The 20,090-nt window shown below is 38.7% G+C and overlaps 1 protein-coding gene across 1 annotated transcript in view; it reads left to right on the top strand.

The window, feature by feature from the left end:
- Window positions 1-20,090, top strand: part of ksr2 (kinase suppressor of ras 2) — a 107,375-nt gene that overhangs the window by 67,230 nt on the left and 20,055 nt on the right. The window contains exons 7-14 of the mRNA XM_067570388.1: window positions 8,244-8,313; window positions 9,566-9,649; window positions 9,982-10,067; window positions 11,084-11,104; window positions 11,381-11,493; window positions 15,740-15,908; window positions 16,652-16,693; window positions 18,784-18,853. Of these exons, the coding sequence (XP_067426489.1) occupies window positions 8,244-8,313; window positions 9,566-9,649; window positions 9,982-10,067; window positions 11,084-11,104; window positions 11,381-11,493; window positions 15,740-15,908; window positions 16,652-16,693; window positions 18,784-18,853 (655 nt within the window). The remainder of the gene's footprint in view (window positions 1-8,243; window positions 8,314-9,565; window positions 9,650-9,981; window positions 10,068-11,083; window positions 11,105-11,380; window positions 11,494-15,739; window positions 15,909-16,651; window positions 16,694-18,783; window positions 18,854-20,090) is intronic.

The following is a 20,090-nucleotide window of genomic DNA, read 5'->3' as shown; positions in this document are numbered from 1 at the left end:
GTTCAATAGATATTAAATTGTTTTAACTATGTTTATATTCTTGAGAGTTAATTGTGGTCCATGGTATTTATATGAAGGTATTATGTGTGTTGTTACAAATGCCCCCATATGCTGTTCCAATCTCCCCTGTACGTGGGGGCAGATGCAACATTTGACTTCTGGTGTTTCAATCAATATTGTGACTCTAACATTACTTAGATATTTGACGACTATTAACAAACAGAACACAGATACAAGTTACCTGCATAAAAATTGTATCCAAATAGTTCAAGAGGTTTTTGAGTAATGACATCAAAACCAAAAATTGGTACAATTGCCCCTGGTCTCCCCTACATCTAGCATTCAAAACATGTATTCAGTGAGCACTTCTCCCACATGATGCATGCTGCTTGCTGCAAATAAGACTAATCAATAATGAAAATGCAAAGCCTTGCAACTATGAATTATAAAAGGGGATGGAAAAGGAAAAGCATTTTAATTGAAGATTACAAGCAAGATTAACATTGGCTAACTAGAATATGATGTCATATGTCAATAAAAACGTGTCCCTGGTGTCTTGAGGCAGACAGCGGATGGTTTGTGCAGCATCAGTACACTGAAAAAAACCAGTGTATTTCTCAAAATTATGTTGTAGGTTTTTCCCAAAACACCTGAATTGTCTTTCCAACTTTTACTAATGAATTTAAGGTGGGAGTAACTGATGTAAAATCTAGCTATTTATTAACTAGCGAACATTATTATCCAAAGTAAGCTAATACTCTGCTCCAATGGTAACTTCTATGCAATAGATAAACTATTCATTCATCATACATTACCTCTGTCTTTTTCACATTTTTCCTCCTGTTTTCTTCTTTTTCTTCCCTGGGCACCAGGTGGCTTTGGTCTTTTTGACATGATATATTTGAATCAGACTACTGATGTCAATTGTATCACATTTTACTGTCAGTGTCACTCACTAGTTGAGATATCTCGCCCATACCCCACAATCAGGTAAGTAAGAGCAGGGGGGAGGTCTGGTTATGCTGGTGGGACTTTAAAGTCAATTTACTCTTGTTTCTAAAGCAGAGCTCTTCATCAAGCTCTGTGCTGACTCCAACTAATAAAACCCTGCAGAGGAGCTCGCATCCACCAGTCAATAAAGAGGTTGATTGGTCAATAGTTACTATGTTTGGTTCCTTGGAAAGTAGGGCAGGTATCAGAAACAGTGTCATAAGCCACAGTCTTTGTGAACACTGTTGAGTCTTTGTGAACACTGTGCTGCTTCTGCATCAGCACTGAAATGCTGTTTTTGAACAAAAGTTTGCACTGATCTCATTGTGGAGTTAGTAAACTCTGCACTTAGAAACAATTAATTAGTCTTAACCTGACAGCTCACCTAACTCAAACAAACTGTTTCAATAGCCAATGAGCCAGCAGGGTGGTGTAACAAAGCAACAGATGTTAATAACATTCAGCTTGGCGCAAAAGCTATTTTCTGTAAGTTATAGACTACAGGCTGTGTGATGTAGGAGACAGCACCGTTTTATCATGATACATTGATTGCTGCATGCGTATTTGAGCTTCCCATCTGTTTGCAACCCTGAAGCATCTTTTTCAGTAAACTTTTAGGATCTTTATCTGTCCGTTCTCTAGATTCAATATGAGACAAGGAACATGAAACGGCCCATGCGTATTAAGTCCTAATGAGACAGCAGATTTGTATAATTACTTAAACAATTAGCTGTTTGTCATCAGTGTTGTCCAAGATCTCTGATATAGCTTCCAGGGGGGTGCGTTACGTCGGCTGAAAGTCCTCCGTAGTGTCAGATTGCCCTTACCACCAAAACCTGCTCTGTCTGTCGGTCATTTTATTCATCTGCACGCCCCGAGCCATTTGAGTTCTCCAACTGAGGAAGTCTCTACCGAGCCATAAGACCTCCAGGCATCATCTGTTCTTCCATCCCTCCTCCCTCTGTCTCACTGGCACACTTAAACCGCCAGTCTAAATCACTCCACTATCTATAAGGCTGTGCAGAGATACTTGTTTCATCCAAGATAATTGCTATTTTTCCAGCGTGGTGATTGCTATTGTGAGTTTATCGCAGGGGTTTTGTGTGTGTATGTGGGTTATTTGTAAAACGTGTGTTTGTGTGTGTGTGTGTGTGTGCGTGTGTACTCGCTCGTCAAAGATGACAGCACAATATTCTGCAAAAAGGCTGATCGGCGTGTAGCTGTTGCCATGGCAACTGTGCAACCTGGCTTTGTCTCTTGTTCATCGGAGGAGTTTTTTTTTTTTTTTCTTTTACACAGGGATTGGAAAAAAAAAAAAAAAAAACCCTCTCGTCTATTTCTACCCCTCTCTTTGTTCATTTCTTGCTGCCACTCCAAACAAATACAATATTTGCTGAGTTGTGTACTTTCACCTTGCGGAAAGTCTCATTAAAACACACGGATGAGAAACAATTAGGATATGGCAAACAACAGCCTGTAACATATAGCTCATATAACAGTCATGTGCTATAATGCAGCATATTGTGCAGCAAACGCCCACACATGTTTTACAGTCCTGTTCACTTCTTCTGCTGCTCTGCACAGTCCACTCTATATGCCATGATGTCAGACTCTTATCTAGTTAAACAGGCTTCGGCTTCTCATTGACACATTGCGTGCTAAATTTTTGTTTGGTATTCCAGTCTAATGCTATCGATTATCTCTTGATGATACCGTCCCAGTTATGCCATTGATTGCATTCAACCATTTGATTGAAGCTTTTATCCACACCGCCAAAGTGCTAGACTCTAACCATTGAGCTGTGGGGATCTTGATGATTGTGATTATGACAAGAGCAGGTGTGGGTGACGACTTGGTGATGGTACCAACAATGAGAATAATTGGAATTTATATGGGTTTTTTTTTTTTTTGGTTTTGAATCTTTAATTGTCTCATGATGCACTCTTTTTCTCTTTTACCTGCAGTAAAAATTTCTCCTCCACAGGGAATAGCGGTGGTTGGTGCTCAGTCAATCACATGGAGAGGCATCTCAGTCGAATGTCAAATAAACTATATTTGGCACTAAATAGGCTCCTAGTCTCGAGTAGTCTCTTTATCTCTGCACACATACACACACCCGCCCCTCTCTGTTTAAGCCACACACAGATACAAACATATATCTCTTCATCTTTCAGTGTAGTTTCATTTCTCTCTTTAACCCGCACAAAAATACATACACACACACACACACACACGCACGCAACCCTATGGCCTTCTGTGTGTCATGTGACCGGCCAGTGGAGGAGGGAGAAGGAAGGCCATGGCTTAATTAGGCTGAGGCCAATGAGAGAAGATGGAGGAGGACACTGTTGTCTGGCGCCTAGGGGTTTCTAAGCTCCTGTGGGCTCATCTGTCTCTCACAAAACACACACACATACATACATGCACGTAGAAACTCCACTCCCTAGTTTGTTGGTATGTTGATTTTGCATGTCCTAAATTTTCCATTATTTGCCTTGTTTACCTGACCGGACATTTATTTCCACACCACTGTGTACTTGTTTGTTGCTCTCCTCTGGACTATCAAACTGCTGTCAAACGGTGTTGGAAAATGGAAGCTAGCAGGCTATGCTCGTAAGCCTTCATAGTGGAAAGCTAACCAGCTGCTTAGTGTAGTGTGCAAATGTTAGCACTAATTGCCACTCAATGTTACTTTGCGGTTATATCAACACCTACTGAGTCATAGGCAGCACTCATTGCTGTGTCATCCTGCATTAAACAAAGAAGAGGGGCAAGCTAATGTTGGGTCTGGTTGTGTGATGTCAAATGACCAGACTGTCAAAACTCAATGGAAACTCTTAACAAGTAGTCCTGTAACCTGAGCACTCCGTACGTTAACCTGTAATTCAAACGGAACAATACAGAGACCATTTTATATGGACAATTTTTATTGACCACCCACACAGATATTGCATTAATCAAATTACAGCACCAACATCATCAGTCAAAACTGAAAATTCATGCCGCCTGAAATGTAGGCGGTGCAATCATGGCAGAAAAATAAATACACCTTAAATTTCTTCTATATGGTAACAACAATTTTGACCAAATAAGTGCACAAGACAAAACATAAATGGATTTCAGTTTATCCTTGAAACATTACAATATAATGATTACATGCTTTGTTTTGCCATTACCCAAGGAAGATAGATGTAGCATGTGATAAGTCTATCAGGCACAGCAACTAACTATATGTATAATAAATATAACTTGGTAAAGCATAACATGTTTTTTCTCAAGGCTGTGGGTTTGAACTTCATGTTGGTGTAGATGATGAGGAGCTTTAGGATGGTTTAGGAAATACGATTTTTAAAAAAATGTTATTAGATTTATTTATGGATTCACAACATTTAAGGCATATCATGCTGAAGTGTTATTTCCAACATGGTCTGCAAACCAAACTAATAAATAAAGATTCACATCAATACAACTAAAAACAACAAAAACGGACTGATAGCTCAAGTAAAATGTCATTTATAACCTGTCATTTTATTCCATTATTGAACTGGAGGGCCCAGAGTCAACATGCACACAAGCACTACACACTCCAGTTCGTCCTGTGATGCTGTGTTGCACGTCTGACAGGTTTCTGTCATTTCTCAAGCTTGTGCTTTTTCTAAAAAAAAAATATGATTGGCATGTGTGTGAGCATATTATGTACTTACTGACATATACCCACACTCACCCGTTCTGTGGTGAGTGGTAGGATCATCAAAGATTGTCGTTGAAGACAGACAGCGACATCAACAGCACACACAGAGGATGATAAACAGCCCTGACCACGCTGTTGACAAGTCCAATCATCTGCCAGTCGCCAACAAGGCCGACATGAAGCAGATGATGTCAGTTCCCTCTCTGTATTGAGTTATCAGGTTGATTGAGTGTAATTGAGCGATGCATCGGAGTGCGGAGAAAAGACACCAAGCCTCTGGGGAGACTGGAGGAGGAGGAGGGAGGAAGGGTGTTTCAGGAACCAGGAAATGCTATACGGCACTGGGGCCATGAGATTAGCGCTGTCATATAACTAATGATGACTCGCAGCCTGGTAATCAATTAATAGGACTGATTGAGCCCTTCACCAGAAAACTGAGACACAAAGATATATTTTCTTTCTTTTCTGCTGTAGATGTTGCTGTTAGAACTAACAGAATGTTCATCAGTAATCCCAAGCAAACACCAATCATTGTTAGAGGGAAAGTAAGAAAATTACATAAACATCAATTAGCGGAATTTGGTAATATAATAATATTAATATATAATTTTTACCCCCAAAAGAAAACTCCTTTAATGAACAATATATAGATTAATGTTACACAAGAAAACAGTAAGACTCATATAAAAAACAGAACATAATAATGGAACTATGTTATCCACAGCAAGCTATGTCAACTACTGTCCGTCAAGAGTCAGCCGACTCCAATATCTAATATTTTGGTCCAATTTACACAGATTTAAGTGTCTGTTCAAGATTAGCAAAACTGTTTTGTTGACACATGCAGAACTACGTCCCACCTGCTGGAAGTGCAGCAGGTAGTGGTTCATCAGGTTATTTTCAAGCCACTTGTTTGAGCCAGGCTTGAAAAAGCACCTCAAAGGAAAACAACCCACTTGAAGAATTCAGATTGTTTACTTTCATCGGTATATCAGTCTTAAAATGCAACTAACAAGGTGTGAACTGAAAATTCCTCTTCTTCTTGCAACAATTGGTTCGTTTTATTGGAGATATTTGGAGGTATTAAGTCGTGTGAAGGCAATTTGGTGTACGTCACTAACAATTTTGGTCAGCGTGTAATAGGAAGTCCTTGGAATCAAGGTCTTCATGGGTCTACTTGGTTCTGAGGAACAGATACCTGAGTCAAACATCTTGGTCCAATGAAGACCTCTCACTAGGAATGCCTCTATGAGAGTGCAGGTTGGAATTTTGTAATGCAATCATTCCTTAGAGGCAGAGCTGCTCTAGAAGCTCAGAAGATTTCTTTCAGTTCAGTTCAGTTTGTGTGAACATGAAACGGACCAGAACTAAAAGGCAATGATGTATTTTTTTTTTGCATGGTCTGGACCTAATGAATCAAACTACAGCGACCTGTGAAAGCGACCTAAGTATTCCAGATTAGCTGCTTACTTAATCTACTTTATCTGCCCTGTATATTATTACATAGCTAGGTAATCAATCTACAAAGCTACAGTTTCTACAGTAGCAAGCTTTCAGAGCCATGAATATCATGATCATAAACTATTAAAAAATAACCAGATTTTGACAGGAGCTCCTTCTTTGGACTTCAGGAACTTGAAGAATTGTGGTACTTTGGCTCTGACCGATGAGGTTTAAATCCACCAGTGAGAGTCCTTCCACCCCCAGAGGTGATCTGTCTCTGAAAAATGTTTTCATCTGAAGACTCAAATCCACAATCTAAAAGGTTTCAAGATTCATTGTTGGCATCACACCAATTAATCTTAATGCGTTTTGTGTTTCAATCCTAATAAAACCACAAGAGCCTGTGAATATGAAAACTGAGAAAAACATTTTTGATCTCATAGAGAATACATTCTTTGTGGCAATATTGTGAGATTTCCAGCTGTAACCACCTCAGATCTGTTTCTCTTCTCAGCCTAATTGAAGTACACCTCTCCTGTCCTCTCATATCGATCTGAGTACACACACCAACCCACAGTTCCATTTGAGAAGTTTGATACATTAAGGCTTCTAGGCCTTGTTTTTCATTTGCTTGTGTTTCTGTCTTTATCCTCAAATTTCCCTGATTTATTTTTCATCTATTTCACCCACACAACCCCTCCCCTCTGCTCCCCTTGCCCTAGCATTCATATTCATCTTAAAAACTCGTGCATAAAGGCCTTCACAAAATTACTCAATTATTACACAAATGACTCAAGACTTTGCAGCACTGTTTCAATTATATTTGCATCATTTTCTCTTTCAAAGCAGCACATTTGTTGAGTTTGCTGTTTTTCTTCAAAACACACTTTCCATTCAAAATTGAGAGGCATCACTTTGCAAAAAAAAACAGAGACAGCCAAGAGGATGCAAAGGAGGAAGGTTGGGACAGTGTGTATATATGTGCTTTGACAGTACAGAGTGAATACATACATACATACATACATACATATGCTGTCTTTGCAAAACCTGCATATCCTTTTAATATGAAATATTCAACCCATTTACTAACCCTATCCATATATTTTTTGTGTCATGGTGAAACTCATATGGGTACCTCTTATTCTGTCATGCTTTGTTTAGTTAAATTAAGCTAAATTGGCTAAGTCAACAGTATAACAGAATAAAACCTTAATAGAGCTATAATATGCAGGGCCTCTGCAAAAACTGAAATAAAATATTAAGACAAAAACTGATCTGAGGTTTCCATACAGGTCTGAACTGTGACTCTGCAACATTTTTCAGCACAGCTCTTTTGTTATTGAAATATTGATGGCCTGCACATCATTAGAGCCTGCTATCATTGCAATGCATATCCACTACATCCATCCGCCTTCACAGACAACGCTGTGTAGGCTGCCATTCCCACCTGGTATTAAAAGGTGGCGCATAAATGTATCAGTCTGTTCAGTCATTGCAATCACTAATGGACCAAGCGGAAGGTTTTTGTTGTGAAAACCTTTTTGAAGTGAGAGTTCCTCACAGTGGAATAAAGATAGCACAAAAGTAACCTTATCATAAGAGATATCTAGGTCTATACATGCAAACAATTCCATAGCAGGCAGTTCAGACAGGACCTTGACATTTTGATTCCATTTTCAGCCCATAAACCTGAGAGAATGAACCAAAAAAAAAAGCTGCCTTTCATTGTATGTTATCTCACTGTGTTGTTGACTGATTTAAATACTCTGGAAGCTGTCATTTTCATTCCTTTAATGACATAACAGTGTTAGATAGAGGGATAGATAGATAATGCCTACTATCTATATATCTAGACAATTAAGACAATGTCTCTTTCACAGTGATTGGTTGACAATGAGTCATGACTAACCGTGTGCATGATATGCAAACAGCTGATTAAATCTGACACCAAAATGTCAGTTTGTTGCTGCAAAATCAGTTCATCCTCTGAAATGCCATATGTGCTAAATGAATGTTTAATGCAAAACATTTAGTAAATTCTGAATGATGTTCTGTTAGTATTACCATTAAAAAAAAGAAGGAAAACTTAAATAACCTTTCCTCCGTATTTCCTCTCCAGACACTCTCTCAGTGCCTCGCTGGTCCCCACAGATTCCCCGAAGAGATCTGGGAAACTCGATAAAACACAGGTAGGCCTACGGGAAAGTGTGTGGGTGAGTGCGTGTGACACACACGCATAGATTGGTGATAGAATGCCAGGCCAATTAAACAAGGCCTCTTGCATAACTCTGTCTCTCTCTTTGTCTCTCTTTCTCTCTCACCCTGCTTGACTCCAAACGCTAGTGATCTAAAAAGTAAAACAATACCGTATTAGTTGTGGGATCTCAGCAACCTCCAGAACGTGGGTGTTTTGCCTGCTGAAAGTCAGCGAGGTGGAAAGAGAAGCTCTAAGCCTCATCATAGGCAGCCAAACTGAGTGCAAATGTAATTTATAAAGCCGTTATTTGAAGATTAAGGCAGGTTTTAAGACAAATGCCATTATTCCACAGTGTCCTTGACGTGCCAATTTGCATTCTTCAAACGTGTGCCCTTGTTGGCCTGTTAAGATAAATGCATTTGCGTAGCTGGTATACAATGCATCACTTTGGCTTTAACACCTCTTCTGTGCTGAAAGAACATTTCTTTATGCAGAATTTGCCCTTAAAGTCACATCATCGTTCATATTTGACAGTGGAGGCCACTAAAAAATCTGTCAGGGGAGCCGCAGCTCCTCAATTGAGAGGAGCTGCGGCTTAATAAAGAGATTTGGATTCTGTCAAACTACATTAGTCACCTGCCATTAGCCAGCCAGCCCCACCGCTGGCATCCAGGCATTACATCAGTAAATACAGCCAATAGTCGCATACGTGCTCATACCACTCAGTGAGTCTATGGAGGGAATTGGTTCATACTCCTGAGCATGTTGTGTATTTGTTTGTTTGAGAAGTGGCTGTGTTAGACTCTTCAAGACTGGTGCATGCCTCCGAGCTCCCATCATTCAGACTGATCGTTGTATTGATGTAAACCCCATGGCCTCTGTCCTGCACCGCAGAGCGACAATATAGACTGTTCATTCGCACAGGGTTACCGAAAGATGAAAATGAAATGGGCCCAAATTAAATCAGCAGGTGAGGGAGATTAGGAAGGGTAAACACTTTTATAGAAGTAGCTTCTTCAAGAATCTCTTATCCTTGCGAAAAGGTTACGCAGCGAATATATGGCCTTCTTTAGCAAAAGACGTCTGTCAGAATGAGGGAATGTTGTGATGTGTAAAAGGTCAGAAGCAGTGTTTTCACAGTAATCCACAGCTCTTACATGTCATAAAGATAGCGCGACAAGCAGAGAGTGATGTCCTGATTTTTTTTTACATCCATATCTTACTCTTTCTTCTTTTGCATGCAGGTTTTCCACAAAGTACTGGATGTCCCAGACATGCATAGTATGTGGAAAGGGAATGTTGTTTGGACTGAAATGTAAAAACTGCAAGTAGGTATCGAGACTGATTTTTGTCATTGTGTCTGCTCACACATATTCATTGATATTGCAGTCATTATTTAATGAAATCAGTTTATCATTTTTTTGTATTTATCTTTCTTTGTCAAATGTTTTTCTAGGTGACACATGTTTATCAACTCTTTTGTTTTTATTTCACTTGAATAAATTAGCATTTTGCATCTCACGTCTGTTTTTCTATATGTTAATGCTCCCACTTTGCATAGGTTTCATCACTGAGTAAATAAACAAAATGAAAATGACAACAACAACAACAACAAGAAGACAAATGCTAATCAAATTTCTGTTTCTTTTCATGCACTCAGGCTGAAGTGCCACAACAAATGCACCAAAGAAGCCCCACCTTGCCATTTACTGATCATACAGCGAGGCGGTCGAGAATCCCTCAAAGGTATTTTTTATGTGGCATTTCCCTTCTTGCTAAAGTCATCTGCATTTACATTAACACTAATAGTGATATGTTTCCTAGAGCTAATTATAAGAAATTAATGAAGTTTTTTTTTTTATTTTTTTTTTACAATTTTCAAGTAACAAGTTTCTACTCTAAACCAATTTTTTTCTAGATTTCATGAGCCAGGCAAAATAATCGAATTAGAAACAAGTTCAAATGTGTTTAACTTTTGGCTGTGTGTGTAGAACTGGTTTGTGTGTTGGGTTGTAGTGTTGGGCAGTAACACATTACTTATTAGCACAGTAATTGCACCTAGGGGTACAGTATGTGATTTGTTTTTCAGTGAAGAGTAGTTTAAAGAATTACAATTTGAGATTCAGCTACTAATCCCAGTAAAGCTCCATTACTTTAATACCTTGGGAGGTGGCTTGTTTGCCGTCTTATCGGGAGTTTGATGGAGGGTTGAATGGGTCATAGATGTGTTAACATCCAGCGCAGGGGCTGGAGGTTTAGGAAAGAAGTTAGCATCTATATCATCTTCTTATCTGTTAGCAAGTCATTGGTAGCTTTGTCTACATTCAGTTGTTCAGCCTGCATTCAGGAATAAGAAGGGTTTTGTTCAGATATGGATATAAACAGTCACTGGGGCTAACATTCAATTGAAAAAAGCTGTGTTTTTGTTTAGGCCTTGGATAATAAATGAGTGGGTTAGGTCTGAGTCCTTATTAATAAATGAGTGGGTTATGTCTGAGTCCTTATTAGAGATACTGAAGAGACAATGTTTCTCAGTTGAGTCCTCATCTAAAAAAGTAAAAGAGCCTCAGCTGGTTTAAGCAGATAGAAGGTTATCTGCCGACTAATTAAACCACTTAGCGCATGACGCAGTCACATTTGTCAAACATATTTGTAGTGACAGACAGAAATGAAAAAAATTCTGATTATCTGCTATCAGAATTGAGATTCTTTTGTCTTTCCTCTCTTTTTCTGTCTCCCCTCTCCCCTTTCTCCCAAATAAGATCACCAAGGAACGACTCATGGTAAAGAACACTAATTAGACTTTTTCTACACCGTTTTATTGAAATAGAGTGACAGTTTCTTAATGACATATTTTGCTTAAGGAAACTTTTTTCAAACAAAGTGTCTACATGTGATAATGAATGGCCGGTGTTCAAGAAAGGGTAGTCTGTTCATTTTTCACATTAAGCAGGACCTGATAAAGAATTTCCCCTATTTTTCTTAAAACTATCAGGCAAGCGTGTATAATTTCGGTCTCCCACAGTGCTTCATTATTCCTCTGTGATTTTTTTTTTTAGTAGTAGCTCGTCTGGTACGGACCGAATCAGTGCCATGTGACATCAACAACCCGCTCAGGTACACAGACCTGCACATCAGTCAGACTCTCCCCAAAACCAACAAAATCAACAAGGTAAGTGTAAAAAAATAATCCATGTATTACAAATTGTATATAACCTGTCCTACAATATCACATTTCTTGCATTTTTTGGAGGTTTTGAAAATGGTTATGAGTCACCGTGTCTTTCCCAGGGGATCATGAAACCGTACGAAAATATCTTCAGCAGTATTGTTGTTTACACAGATGGATTTGTTTTCATACATTGAATATTTTTCAGCCAGCACATCTAACAACTTCTGCTCAGTTCCAGAGGAAAAAGTTTATGACAAGATTTCCATGGTGGTAACACGATGATGGAAATCTTGTGAACTAAATGTGCAATCAAAGAAAGATAGCGTGTGTGTGAACATGCGAACATACCACAACTAAGACCTTTCCATATGCTCAGCTTTCTTGTTTGCCCTCTAAAAGTGCTTACAGATATTTCATATGGAAATATTGTGAGCTATGAGGACCCAATTTTAATTACTGTATATAATGTAAACTCTTTGACTCAGCAAATACTTTCTCACTGTTTTGCCCTCATGTCTTATAGGACATCATGACAACAGCAGAACACAATGTATACATGTGTGTTTGTTGTGACATTGTATATTGAAGAGGAATGTATTTAAGCCCCACTTAAGCACTAAGGTAAAAGTACTTGTTTTGCAGAAAATCACATATTATCATATATTAAATACACTTAATGCATGAGCAGCATTTTATTGTTGTAGCTGGTCGAAGTGGAGCTAGTTTGAACTGCTTTATAAGGGTCACAAGATAAATCTGAGGGGTTGTGAGATGATAGGAATGAAGAAAAAACATAGTTCTGCTACATAAATTTGGATTAATTTTACAGAAGCTTTCTTTAATCTTTGTGTTTTAGTGAAATATTGGAGAGTTTTACCTCAAACAGTTATTTATTTGAAACCACGTGGGGGGAAATTTAGAGGGGAAATGTCTCTTTGGTGGAACTGCTTACAACTCTGACATCTGAAACATGACAAGGAGACATAACTGCACATTGTGTTTTTATAAGGGGCCACAAGCCAAAACGTTTTGGGAACCACTGGTTAAATCCTTAACAATGCAGTGTAATTTAAAGCTCATCATTATGTTATTTTATGTAAAATTTTAATCTGAAAAGTAACTACTGATTAAAGCTGTAAAAAGTATATTTACCCCTGAAATGTAGTGAAATAGAAGTATCAAGTAGCATAAGTACAGTGCTTGAGCAAATGTACTCAGTTACATTCCACACTGCATGCAACAGCAAAAATAACAAATTATATCAACCATCTGCAAGTAGATTTGTGGCTTGTCACATAGCTTGATGGTTATGGTCATTAAAAAACCCAAAATACAGTACAATACAACCTACTGAACGTTCACATAAGCCTTGTAGGGTTACAAGGCTTATGTGAGCAGGGTATTTGGGAATTTTGGTAGAAAATTCATGATCATGAAACCGTTCGAAAATATCTTCAGCAGTATTGTTCTTTACACAGATGGATTTGTTTTCATACATTGAATATTTTTCAGCCAGCACATCTAACAACTTCTGCTCAGTTCCAGAGGAAAAAGTTTATGACAAGATTCCCATGGTGGTAACATGATGATGGAAATCTTGTGAACAAAATGTACAATCAAAGAAAGAAAGCGTGTGTGTGAACATGTGAACATACCACAACTAAGACCTTTCCACATGCTCAGCTTTCTTGTTTGCCCTCTAAAAGTGCTTACAGATATTTCATATGGAAATATTGTGAGTTATGAGGACCCAATTTTTATTACATATAATGTAAACTCTTTGACTCAGCGAATACGCTCTCACTATTTTGCCATCATGTCTTATAGGACATCATGACAACAGCAGAAGACAATGTTTACATGTGTAAACAGGGTATTTGGTAATCTTAAATATGTCCCACCTGGCCACCAATGCCAGAAGCCATAAGTACTAAAAAAAACATTATCATATTAAAATGAATATTTTTCAAAATACACATTTTTACCATCAATCTTGCACTTAACTTAAACATAAAGACATTTGCATGTCATATGTTTCTCAGCTGATCATAATTGAAAGATTTGCCTCGTCTTACCCCGTGCATAAACATACCATCAAAAGCATCAAATACATTCATTACATGTACACATACAGACCTGATGGCAGTAATAGCAGGTTCCAGTCCTGTGTTGTGAATGTTGATGGTGGGCTTTAGTTCACATCCGGATCTTGAATTTTGACTTTAAATGTTGTGTTGAAAGGATGCATTGTAATCTCTTTTTTTTTTTTTTTTAGCTGGCCTTGTGTGTTTGTGTGTGTCTGCGGTTGAGCAGTGATCCTGTTAACTACTGCTTGTTGAGCTTTACATTCTAGTAACTGATTGAATTCAATGTTCTTTTGATCAAAGTATCATCCCTCCTCTTGAGCATGAGAAGGCAAGGTGGGTTTTATGTGGAAAATTGTGTTTTCACACTCAGTAACCCCAGCATCTGGCAAAGTGATAGTTGAACTGGTAATGATCAATGACATAATGACTCACTTATGTTATGCTCAGCCTGTGCTGTGGGGTAGTAAAACCATAGTTTATTACACCTTTACACTGAAAGGTTCACTTTAATAATGGTAAAAAGGTGAATGAGGCTCAAATCATCTAAGATCCATTTTCAACAGAGACACCATTTAATGAAGGGAAGTTGGTAGTGTTATGGCCATCAGATTCTTACCATACCCATATCCTTTGGACTGTGTACATGGTTGAGGGACCACCAGGCACATAGCAGTGGAGGATTTCAATACCTCACAGTACTTCTGGAAGTATGATAATGAACACCCATCACACAACCCACCGGTACTGCTCAATGCACCCATAGTCCTCCCTAGCTGACCCTCAGGAGTCCAGCAGTGCACCATAATAAGTAATTTCTTTCAGAATAAATGTATCTGAAACCAGGTGTTCAAAAGCTCTCATAAAAAAACCCAGAAATCATCTATGGCTTCATCAGTTACCTGAACACTCTGATGTGACCCAACCTTACAAATATGCGATTGTTCAAATGATACCAAAGAGATGAGAACATTCAGATATTACATGTTGATAAGCCCACCTGTCTCTCATATATCACTTCCTGTAGCTGATGATTTCCTGTTTAAGTCCAAACTCAATAGAGATGGTTGTACACTAGTTTTTGCATCTTTGCAAACCATTTCTAATGCATTCCCCAAATCTTTAGAGCCAGCAGCAATTTTTTTTTCTTCCGTTTATTTTCAGTCGGCCTGAAAATAAACTTGCAGAGACCTGAAACTGCTTGATAATGATAATCTAATCTCTAAGTGAAAAGTTTGTTGTCTGTATTTTTGTCCTTTGTGATTGTTGCATGATTCTGCAACGCGAGTGTATTTGTATAGCACCCTACAACAACAAGGCAATTAAGTTTATATAAGTCATAAAAGGCTTTAGGACAAGATTAGAAGAAACACAATACATTTTTAGAGAATATACAAAAGAAGTGAAACAAAAACCAATTCTGATTTATTATACTGTTATGAAACTATAATTTTTAGTCGTTATTTGAATTGAAATTGGATAGAGTCTAGACAGTCGTCACGATGTAGATCTGAAGACGATTTTGGTGATGAAGAGACCTCTTCCTCAACTGAAAGTCTGGATGGATGTGACCAGGAACAGGGTCTCTGTGGGGCTCATTGGGCTGGACCTGGAGTTCAGGTGCAGTCTGGGGCTCATTGTAATGAACACAGGAGTTATTGATGGTAAAAACAGCCCCAGAAGTGAACTGCTTTACATTCTCACAGCAGCAAGATGATTGATTAACAGACATTGTGGTAAGATGAGATCAGTTTAAGTGAACAGCTGGAACACCCAGACACTTGGATGTTGGAGCGTACTTGAATGTACCACTGGTAAGAGTTTTGAGAACACTTCCTGTTCACATCTGTTGTACAGCACAATAATAACATAACTTTCTCAAAAAAAGTAAATGCAGCATGTTGCTCACTGTGATGGATTACCTCTGTCAGGGGAGTTACATGTCTCTGCAAGTTGATTTTCATATTGTACTGAAATTAATGAAAACCAAGTGCTGCCTGGAAGGTAGGAAATCAATCTAGAAACTTGTGGTATGATTCAGAAAGAGGCCAACACTAAAGCAAAGTGCAAACTTTTATAATTAATGAAATAAAACTTGAAAAACCACCTGGTTTTAATTTAAAGCTTCTGTTAACCTTTCTCTTTTTTTTGTCTCTTCTCAGGACCACATCCCGGTCCCATACCAACCAGACTCCAGCAGTAATCCCTCATCCACCACCTCCTCCACCCCGTCTTCTCCGGCTCCTCCCCTGCCCAGCAGTGCCACGCCCCCCTCGCCACTACACCCCTCTCCACAGTCAGCGCGGCAACAGAAACAGTTCAATTTGACAGGTATAAATAAGACTGTGGAAGACCTGAATACGAATTTAAATGTGTAACAGGGTTATCACAGAGAAAGAAATGAATCCTAAGACTTACTGCATATATCAGTAGATAATCATCACATCTGGAGGTTTTTTTTCAGTAGCAGAAGTAATCCATTGAAAGTTGTCTGTATATCAATGTTTACTGCTCAAACAGGATTGGCTAATAGCGATTTTAGCATTACTCTTTATGGTGCAAACATGGCGAAATTTAAATACATAGAGACTAAAAAAGCCTAACTCACTGATTCTAAGGCAACATTATACTTGGTAACACTTTATTTGACAGGTCCTTTAATTTTATAGTCATTTCTTGGAAATTTTCTACGTAATTTGCAGGTATATAATGGTTAACTTTTAGACATTTTCCAAAAAGGGTGGGGCACTTTGGTACAAATTATGAGAAAAATGGTTCAGTTGCAAATGTGTACACATTTATGAGAAGCTCAACTTATTCTGAAAGCAATATATATAAGGTATGCCTGTATGTAGTGACTCTGCTTAAAGCCTGTAAATAAAGGGAGCATAAAAGCTTTGGGTTCAAAGAGTTGAAAATTAATTAGCAGAGAGAAATACCTTTGTGTTAGCTTTACATTTGCTCAGTGAAGAAAAATGGTTTTCTATGAACTAATTTGGGTTTGAATACTGAACCAATAAATAAGATTGGCAGCTTCACACAGCCTCTGATTGTCTTTTTGTCTCTTTCTGCAGCCTCCAGTTATTTCAAATACAAACAACAGTTCATCTTCCCAGGTAAGTGCCTCATACTTGATCATTACCCCTACCTATAATGCACTGCAACCAGCCCAGAATGAGTGAGGAGAAGGAGAGCTCTTTTGATGTCAGTGATGATTTTCTTCTCCTCATCTTGGCCTTCTTTAAACTCTCAGCCACCAACACCCCTCATTGCTTCAGTCATTTGGACCTCCTAATGATTCATTGATTCCCAGACCTTTTGCTTTTGCCCACAATGGAAAGCCCACAGTCTTTGTGTATTTGGCAAGTCATTACAGCCAAGGCAACATGTAGTGGTGTGAGGAAAAAGGATGAGGTATAATTGAGATCTGGGGAGACAGGTTTTTGGAAATGCATAAATATACAGGATACAACGGTATCCAAGTTCTGATTATTGTTGCCAGCTACATTTCATCAGGTACCTTAATGAGCTGCAAAACAACATGGTCAAACATTACCGTTTACTGTTAGTCACATCTAATACTAATCTAAAACCATTATGCTGTAAATGGAACTAATGCTGCATGTGAATCATTTCAAATTTACTGTAAATGCTGCTAGAAAACAAAAAAACAACAACAAAAACAACGACATAAGCATCCTACAGGCAATTACAGCATGATTTAAAACATGTTCATTCGCTGTCTTTACACAAGTGCTCATTTTTGGTGTCACAAGACGTGTATTGAGCTATCTGGACAATCATTTTTGGCAGAAAATAGGAATACCCTGCAAAGTTGTCAGTCTGTCACAGGGATCACAGACAGACTAACTGGCTCAGATTCACACCACTGGGCAATTTAGAGCCTCCAATCTTCCTGGCTTGCAGTTCTTTGGAGTAAATCCATGCAAACACCCATGCAGGCTCCGCATAGAAAACGGTTGGAAAACAAAACCAGGTCCTTCTTGCTGTGAGCGGTGCCAGCTACTAATGCACCATACCACAAAGGGAATGTTTTTTGTGGCTCCCACTTTGTGTCACAAATTGTCAGAGTGTGCCAACACAGGCGGCAAGCGTGACAGTGAGTGAATGCTCTGATGTCTCTCAGAGGTAGACACAATGCAACAGCTGACCGTACACCATCTTAAATGATGAAGACATGTGTTTCCAAAGAATTAAACTTGTTCCTCCCTTTCTTTCAATGAAATAACATTCTCTATTATTTATACGCATCCTTTTTTGAAATTTGTTTTGCTTTTTGAAATATGAAGGGGCAGAAAAGTGACATCACATTACTGTATATGAACATCTCTCCACACCACCTATTACTGTTCCTATTCCTATCCGTCAAACCCCATTCCCACCATGGTGACATTTTCTAAAGTGATTGATTTCCAGTGACAGTATGTCAAGAAAAATATACAAGCAATCGGTGTGCAGAAAACATGCACATCTTTCTGGTCCTGGTGCCGAGTCCAAAAAACTGTAGGTGATTTCTGCTCCCAAGGAGCACTGTCGAATGCTCCATCTGTACCTGTATGTTGTACTTTTTCTAAATTAAATAAAGAATCGAATAGTATTTTTTAAAAGGGAACATTCAGTAGTGTTGTGAGTCCTTGGGAAGCACAAAAAAACAACCATTGAATACTGTCAAGAGAATATTGTCATCTCTGTCATACAGTTGACATTTTCTTTTCTGCAGTTTTTTGTTAAATGATGCAATTTCAGCACACTGTCATCACAAGGTTTATTGAAAATGGAACATTTGTATTTGTTATATCAGGCGTCAGATTCATCACATATTTGCTATAAGGTGAATTTGTTGAAGGTCCATGACTAAAATGTGGAATTTTCAGTAAACAACAACAATATTTAGGAGAAAACAAAGCTGCACAAGCAGACCAATCACAGTTTTGCAGCCCGCAGAGCGTATCTTAGTGGTTACATTTCGGAGGGCACACACCTCAGTTACAGTATGACGTAGTCTACAGCCGTCACCCCTTAACACACAACTGTAAATCCAGCTTAAGAAACATCTATCCTGCATATAGCTGGTTTCTTCCACTCTGTTTCTAAAACATGGAAAGCAATAAGTGCTTTAAAAATTTAAAATTGAATACAACTCTGTCTAATTTGTCGGTTTGATATTTTGTGACTAATTCCCCAGATGTTGCCCCAGAGGCTCCTCCCAGCAGAGCACCACAGGTCATCCTGCATCCTGTCCTGTCTGAACCAGGGTGAGTAGAAGCTATTCCAGGAGTAATTTAGTAAAAACATACGAGTACCTTTAAAGCAATTAAGTAAAGTAAGTACTTCTGATGTTCATCAGCTCCATCTTTCCTCTCAGTTATCTTCCTTTCATCTGCTCCCTCGTCTCCTCCTCTCTGCGGCTGCCGGTCAGAGGCCAAGTCAAACTTATTGGAGCACAGATATTTGGGTGACAATTTCAATGTGAGGGCTGACATGATGAATACTCAGAGACTAATGTTAGCATGGCCTTTACTTCACGCTACACTTGGGATGCCAACTGGATTTCCACTGGCTCTTTGAGGAAGCCAGTGGTCACAGGAAAACAACCGGAAGAGGAGGAGGAGGGATGAGATGCCTTTCGACCCAGATGTTAATTAGATTAGGATCTCAATCTATCACAAGAAACCGGGCAAGAGAGTCTCCATCTATAGACGGATGGTCAATTGTGATGAAATATGGGCCGTACCCATAGATTTTAATGGATTGATCAATAGCAAATAATGCCACAGCTAATTGTATTTTCAAAACATCAACAAGATCTTGAAAAGGTCCACAATGGAGGGAGGTAAACTGTTTTTTAAATGAAGGTATAGGACATAGGGCTGTGCATTTTCTATTTGGATTTTTAAAAAAAAAAGCTGTAATTGATGTCTTCATGCCACAGCTCTGTAGCAGCTGTTAGCTTTAAGATAAAAGATGGAAAGCGATGCCTCGAAATAATAAGAATCAGAAGAAAATATAGGACTACAGATAATGGTATGCATACATCACAGCAAGCTCCGCATGTATTTGAATAGAATGGCATTGTCTGAGGTTTAGTGCTACATTCATTACCATAACCATTATGATGTAAACTAAAGATTATGAGGTTACTATTTGCTGTATGTTCAGATTGTATTCAGCCATTAAGCAGTAAAGCTTTACTGCCAGTGTGGCACAAGGTGTGACAAATGCATGAATAATGAACCCAGATGATCAGACCAAGATAGGCAGAAATCTGGCCTCTAAGTACACACTGGGGCTGAGTCAGGTGATCTCCTGAGGAGGAAGTTCAGTAAAGACAAGACAGGGATTTATGTTATTTGCACTGGAATATAATAAGGATTTGTCTATATGAACATATCAGAAAGTTTTGATGTCGACCAAGAAGAGAACATTTTCATATTTATTGGGGGGCCCAGACAGAAGAATTTTGGTGGAGACCAAGATTTTACCCACAGGCAT

This window comes from Thunnus thynnus, chromosome 2 (assembly GCF_963924715.1).
Source record: "Thunnus thynnus chromosome 2, fThuThy2.1, whole genome shotgun sequence".
Taxonomy (NCBI): domain Eukaryota; kingdom Metazoa; phylum Chordata; class Actinopteri; order Scombriformes; family Scombridae; genus Thunnus; species Thunnus thynnus.
This window is presented reverse-complemented; position numbering and strand designations above follow the sequence as displayed.